Genomic DNA, 7,679 nt, shown 5'->3' with positions numbered 1-7,679 from the left:
TTTCATGATCAAAGACATAGCTAGCCTGTGCTTATATACGCATGCAACGAGATTCCAAATGTTTCAAGAATATTTCGATTTGCTAGCTATTATGTCTTCTTGCCCAAAAAAATGCTTTAAAAGGACAAGAAGAAAATTGAAATGAAATCAATACCTCTGGTTCTCTGGTTCTCTGCTTCTTACTCAAAGGAATGCTATTATGTAAGTTATCGGGATAGTACGTAAAACTCACCGGATTTTCCCCCTTGGTCCAGGATGCAATTTTCTGGACATGATAAATGCCCAACAACTAATTTTCCCTTGTGAGAGGTGTGGGACGTACTTATTATACTCGCAAATCACAGTAATTAAGTCACCTGCTGCCAAGCTCAAAAATATCCTTGCAATGCCATATTACTAATTTGTCATTACCATTTGGCATTTACTAATTTTCAGAATGAAAGAAAGAAAAACTCGAAAAGAAAAACTCAAAAAAGGGAAAAACTCTTACCCTATATGACCCTCTACCTATGGATGATTTTGACACAGTGGTAATTAGGGCTGCACATAACCGACTCGACCCGCCGACCCGACCCACACCCATCGAAAAATATCCGTACCCGAACCGATCCATCTAGGTATGGGTCGACTATGGGTGAGGCACGTGAAAATCCACCGTATGTTGGGTCGGTTGCGGGTAGGAACTTCCTTCACCCGAACCGACCCACCAACCCGCCCAATATTCCCTAACATGCTAGCCCTTAGATTTTCTATCCTAAAATGAATCTCAGCCATTGGATTGAAAAAGTAAAATACCTAACCCTAACTAAGCATCGCACTCGCAGCCCACACCTATCACTTCGGCCTCTTCTTCTCTCCTTCTCAGAAACAGAGTCACGGAGACTCTTCTTCCCTAAATTGATTAATGGCTGCTTCATCAGCTGATCAGCATGCCTCGTCGGAAATGGTTTATCCACCCCTAGTAGTAAATTAGGTGTTAACAAAGAAGTTTATGGAAAATATTTGTCTCCTTCATTTTTAAGTAACTTTAATTTTCTACACTTGAATTCTGTAATTCTTCATGAATCATGATACAAGTAATTTGCAAGTTATGACGGGTAACCCACCACCCGACCCGACCCAACCCGCCTTATTGTGGGTCGGGTGAAAAGCGACCCATTGTTATGGTGGGTCGGTTGCGGGTGAAAAGTTCAATTACCCACCAGCAGTGGGTCGGGTGGTGGGTGAGGCCAAACCCGACCCAACTCGACCCATGTGCAGCCTAGTGGTAATGCCATAAACTCATCAACAACCATGAAAAATATCATGGTGAACTCTTAAAATACCCATTCAAGATTTCTCATCTCAAGATTATATTAGCACGCCATCAAAGAGGAATAAGAAAAACACAGATTTACTTCATAATATTTTCAGGATAGTAACCCTTGGGTTAGCCAAGTTGGTGCCCGGATTGACTACAAATTTTTCGGACCCGCCCACTGGTTAAATAAAATTTTCTCATTGTGGGTGTTGTTAGTTGCTACGGCATGTGTGTAATTGTTGGATGAGCCCAGCGTGGATGGTGTTAATCGTCTTTTGTAGCTGGCAGTTACTTGAAAAACACACCTTATTGATGAAATCCATGCTAATGATATAATCAAAACAATTCAGGAAATATCATTTGACAACTTAAACACAGTTACTAGTCCCTAGTGGAGAGGGACACAATCAACGACAATCGTTATCATATGTTACACTAAAGCATTTTCATAACTTAGTGCATAATGTGCGGATAGACACTGATGGCTATAATTCACGCCTTTGTCATCTCAACATAAGTTATTTGTAGAAACAATAGCTATCACTTATCAGATACATATCCACATCAAGTACTAATAGCCATTCAAATGCATACTAGTTATTACACTAGTAGTATGCAGGAAGCTTCACATTTTTTTTCAAATATCAACATACCCATCAATTTATTCACTGCCCAGAAACTCTTAGTTGGTTAAAGAGGATAAAGTATTAGCTGGCTATGTTCAGTTCACTGCCCGTTCTTATTTATTTATAGAAACAGAAGTGGATGTGTAACTAACTGCAATCCAACAACCAAGAGACTCTTTATATCTTCGAACCCAGCAATGTTCACTAGTCACAGACACAGACTCAGACTCAGACTGCCATCAACTATACCGTGATGTTGATCCTAAAATCTCCAACAATAATGAAATCAAACCCATGGGGACCAGTACTTTAGGAGCTAATATCGAAATAATTCATCTTCCAACCATTAAAAACTGTAGAGATGTCGAAGAATTGTGGGATAGGCGGTATAATTTTAGAAAAGACTAGGAAGTAAGTACGTTACGGAATATATCTAAGTGTTGCTCGTTTCAAATTGATGTAATTCCGTATTATTCGGTTCTCATGACAGGACAGAGGACATGAGATGGAAGACGCATATGTACCGAATAACAAATCCCAGAAAAACATTGAATTTCCAAAAAGCCAAATTCATTTTTATACCTTCTATAACACAGTTAGATACAAAATACAACACATGATCACTGTACTGTACTACTGTCATCGAAAGTTTTCATTGGTTGCAGAAAAGAGTGGTATATGATTCTTATCCATATGCAAGAACAAGAATAACTTACGTAGAACAATTAGGACAGGACATATGTCCCTTAGCTTGGCACTTGGCACACGAAACAAATCCTACCTTTGCTTGACGAGCGCCTAATGACTGGAACGTCCCTTCAATAGGGTTAAAACTCATAAATGACCCCTCTTTGATCATTCCAGCACCTTTACATTTTGAGCATGCTATCATCTTAAGGTCACCACAATTCCTGCACATGCCTAGAGTACTGTATGTACACCAACCAACATAAAGTTAGTTATCTTGTTTTTCTGAATACAACTCGAGTAGAAATGTAACTACCAAATTGGCAAATACCATCGAATAGATGTCGAATTAAATATGTGTCGGATTACAGTAAAACATGCACAGGTAACACATTTGGCTTTTGTATTTAAACATATAGCACATGCATCTTTTTCTAAAGTCCTGCTTTTGACAGACAGACAAGGGCAACCCTATCTGTACAGCTCGTAATCAGACTAATCAAATTTGGAGAAAAAAAATAAGAAGGGAAGAACAGAGGCAGAGTGTGCCAGTAGTTAGGCAACATCAAATCTTGTTAGTTACTATTTTCTGATCATTCATAACCATCAAGTAGGATAAAATAGCAAACTCCTCGCACAGCATACCCTCTACTCATATGTGGATGCTCCTCGCGCAATTTGAAGATAGCAAACCCTCTACCATCAGTAATTACAAGCTCTAGCTGATGCAGAGCCTTAGAGGAATCAAACAAGAATTTTGAATTTGTGGATGCACATACTCCAATTTGTCTCATGTGAAAGTAAAGGGGATCTACATCCATGTGTCGGTGACTATGGTAGGTACTAGGTGTAATAGTAGCTTAAGGTTATCATCTTATTGTTATATTATCCAGACATTGTCAAAAAGTAAGAAACTGATCTAGCTTGATGGAATATCATGAATGAGAACATCTGTGTCACAAGGAAAAATAAGTCGATTTTTGCCTTAACTATGCAAAAGCTATGGTCGACACAAGTTCAATTGAATGTAAAAATATCTTATACTTATCTTTGTTTAATATTGAGCTCATGCCCTATTTGCCCAAACGTATAGGATTGTTTTACATGTTAAAGTTTGGGCATTGAACACAGACTAATAACTTGCCCGAGAGAAAGACTTGTTATACTAGCAACTCATGCTTTCGGAGGTAAGCTTACTCTCTTTCAGACCCTTTCTTACCCGGATTTCGGAGTTAAGCTTACTCTATTTCAGACCCATTTTTACCTGGCTTTGGGAAGAAGCATCACTATGTGTTTAACAACACTGGATGCATGTCTATGATCTATCAAACTCAAAAAGATTAACTGAGGAAAAAGGTCCATCTAATGAAGCACTCGGAAAAAGAAATTGACAAAAATGTACTTTATCAAGAGCGTTTGCATACAATGTCCAAATTTGAGGGAAAAAAACAGCTCAGAGATATATGCAACAGCATATAAGTGAGGAGAATTTGTTCACTAGTTTACTGAATGAGGGAATTTTATGACTCGTGTTAGTATTTCCTGACTTGGAGAGTGGCTCATCTTGTATTTAGCTACATAATATAACTTTGTTGACCGTTCCTCTATCTTCAAGATTTCAACTCAAGTATTGACTATCAAGCAACAATAAGTTGCGAAAGCCACATGTTATAGACTCGATACCAAATTAAATTAGAAATATCACGACATAGCAACAATCACACTTTTATAGACTCTGGTGTTTGAACAAATAGGCGGCGATTCAACCTAAGATGCTAGACAAGGGTTTCCCTGGCTAATTCGCCAAGAAAGATGAAGCGTTGTGAAGAGAAGAGAATTTAGTTGCAGGATTGACCTTAGTAATGCCCTAGTAGAATCAGTCTGCAATTCAACTACACTGCTAAAGGTGCTTCAGGACCTCGCCCTTGATGGATTCTTTCTACTTTCCTGAAATTGTGCTTTACTTGTTGTTCGAGACTAACTCCGCTAAAGATATTACAACATCGATACAGAATCACCTCAAACTCTGTCATGCTGCTCGAGTAAATGCCTACAGTCACACATCAACGGGTACTTTAAGAGGTAAAACCTACAGCACCTGTATAGGGTTTAGGTCCCAAGGTTTCCTCAATTTTCACCACTATCACACTTTATTCTCCAATCAATGACTTTTGCCTATTTACCAATTCTACAAACCATTCAAGATGTAGTAAATTTTTTCTAATTGTGTAATTTCCCTTTACTACGTCCTTTCTTCGTCATGTTCTTAACACTTGCTACATTGATACTACAAAGCAAGACACTCTAACAGTAAAAACCAACACAAGTAACATTCTTACTTAAATTCAGAAAGAAGAGAAATAAAGCAAAAAAGAACTTCATGTTTACGGAAAAAAATCAAATTACGGGTCTCAATTAATATCAGCTTATCATAACAAATTTGAAATTCAAAAAACCAAACAAAGGATATATAACAGAGAAGAGATGAATAAGAGGATATGTTACCTCCTTTGAGAAGCAGAAATGAGGGCATCTATTTTAGGAGCAGCAATAGTGGCACAGAAAAGTAGAGTCCCAACTCCTAATCCTGCTAATTCACTTGCTGTGATGTTCTCCATTATTCCCAGTGTCTCAAAGTTTTCTCTGCAACATCACCAAATAATGAATCCGGTTTATCCAAAACTTCATTTATCTGTAAAGAGTATAATCTAAACCAACGAATTAGTGATCCAGTGGCTCATTAGCCCATCTGGTTAGACTGTTGGGCCTGCCCAAAGGTCTTAGTTGCTGTTTCCAGTTCCAGGTTCGAGTGTTCTGTTCGCCGCCTGCCAGTTTCTATAACATTTTTTTTACTTTATTACGCTTCCGCGCCTGCCAATTTTTATATTTTTACTTTTTATTTATTGATTTATTTATTAAATTATCCCATTCAAATTGAGGTTTGAATTATTACGTAGAAAAAGTGGTAGATAAACATATCTTATCAATACATATTTATTGCACACTAACACAACCAATCTACAATGTGAACTTTTTGATCTACATGCGGAATAATTTAAATAATGATATTTTAGTTATTCATCAACCATTTAGAGACTTCTTCTTTATTAAAATAATATATTTAAAAACATAACTGGGATTTTAATTAGCCGAATCACCATCTTTTTGTTAGTAACCAAAAAAATACACGTAAATTGAAAAAAAAAAAAAAAAGACTAGACAATTTTACGTTGATGAATGAAGCTGATTATATGTTACACAAGTAATGAACTGTGGTTGTTCACGATTCTAATACCATCGTTTCAAGATTGGTAAGTCTGTGAACCCAGCTGATGAGGTATCTCCATATCACATGACATGATACTTCAATGTCGAATCACGCATGTGATCACATGGCAGAAGTATGTTAAGGAAGATGAGGAGAATTAAGGGGAATGAATATCTGATAGACATCTATAATAATTTTGGAAAATGAAAAAGAAAATGTTAAGCTTAGGGAAAGCAGGGAGGCAATTCTAAAGAGGAAAGTTAGAACGAGAAAGATTATTCGAGGTGAAACAAGCGACGAAGAGAAAGACGGCTAACATCATGGTGGCGATAAGGATGGTGATCGAGGTCGATCTGCTAAACGAGCCCGACATTCTATTCGTGGTCGTGGTTAAAGGACATTTTTATGTTTATATCCAAAGATATTGTGGATTCTTTTTAGGACTCAAATTTATGTCTTTAATTTTGTTAGTGTCAAATTGAAACATGTTAGGTTTGTTAGTTTATGAATGAATGTATTCTTAGTTTCAAAACTGTTGTGATTGGATAAGACGTGAGAAAAAAACTACAATATAAAATGGTGTAGTTATTATATTTGTTCATTTTAAATCTTTACTACTCTTACCATGCTGAAATAGGTGTAGATATACTTGTACTTCCGAAAGTTTGGTGAAACGGTCCGAGTGAACAAGAATTAGAACGATTATGATTTTTTAGGAAGCCAACACTCTTTGAATAGTAAGACTAAGAGTTTTAAGAAGCAATTGATGGATTTGATACAATAATTGGACAAACTAACGACATAATATGTTGTTTTTGACTCTTACAAGTAAACAATATATATATATATATATATATATATATATATATATATATATATATATATATATAATATGTCGTGGTGCCGAGAACGATGGTATTTTAGACCTTTGTTTCCACCTAAAGGATATAGAATATATAACCCATCAAGAGTGGCGCGACAACACGGTTGTGTACAAAAGAACTTCAAGGAAAATTTTCACCACAAGTTTTAGTTGAACAAGGCAGGTTGGAAGTCCCATAATCACATAATTGTGGTTATTCACAATTTTGTACCATAATCCCAAGATTGGGAAGAAAAAATTAGCTCCATAATAGTTTTGGGCTAGTTTGTAAACCCACATGTGAGTTGTTCCCGATTGAAAGGCGTGGTACCTCAATGTTTCATATGCTTTTATGATACGAATAGACGAAAGAATTTTCATCCAGAACCCAAAAAAAGCTTTAAATCTTCTCGTAAGTATTATTACTTTGTTAGTCTCTTTTAATTTTTTAAGGTTTTGACATGGTTTGTAAGTATTAGATGTTTGGTGTTTGAAATGAAAATATAGAAGTCGAATCACGTTTGTGACCAACAAAGAAAAAATATGTGTAGAAAGATGAGAAAAAGTTAAGGAGAATAAAGAATTGATCAACATATACAACAATATGTAGAATGAAAAAGTTGATGCTATGTTTTGGGATAGTAAGAGCAACCACAGTGGACGATCAAACCTATAACTATGGTCCAGAGACGAGACACAACGGTACGGAGTAAAGACTAAAATCCGGACCAAGACCAAATTCCAGACTATATTTGGTCGGGGACCAAGACCAAAACTATATATAGTCGAGCGGACGTACAATGTTCGTTTATCACCGGGCGTGTATATAATGTGATCCTGTTGATGGGGCGGGCATATAATGTGATCCTGGTGATGGGGCGGGCATATAATGTGATCCGTAGTGAGGCGTACATATAAAGTTCGCTTGATGGCTGA

The 7,679-nt window shown here is 36.8% G+C and overlaps 1 protein-coding gene across 1 annotated transcript; it reads right to left on the bottom strand.

Moving 5' to 3' along the window:
- Positions 1-2,468: 2,468 nt before the first annotated feature.
- On the bottom strand, positions 2,469-5,288 carry LOC113273954. Its single transcript, XM_026523514.1, has 2 exons — positions 5,119-5,288; positions 2,469-2,855 (listed from the first exon to the last, which is right to left on the bottom strand). The coding sequence occupies exons 1-2, from the start codon at positions 5,229-5,231 to the stop codon at positions 2,639-2,641; spliced, it is 330 nt and encodes a 109-aa protein (XP_026379299.1). The 5' UTR covers positions 5,232-5,288; the 3' UTR covers positions 2,469-2,638.
- Positions 5,289-7,679: the final 2,391 nt, after the last annotated feature.

Source organism: Papaver somniferum, chromosome 4 (assembly GCF_003573695.1).
Source record: "Papaver somniferum cultivar HN1 chromosome 4, ASM357369v1, whole genome shotgun sequence".
Classification (NCBI taxonomy): domain Eukaryota; kingdom Viridiplantae; phylum Streptophyta; class Magnoliopsida; order Ranunculales; family Papaveraceae; genus Papaver; species Papaver somniferum.
Note: the sequence above shows the minus strand (reverse complement) of the source record. Positions and strands in the feature narration are given on the sequence as shown.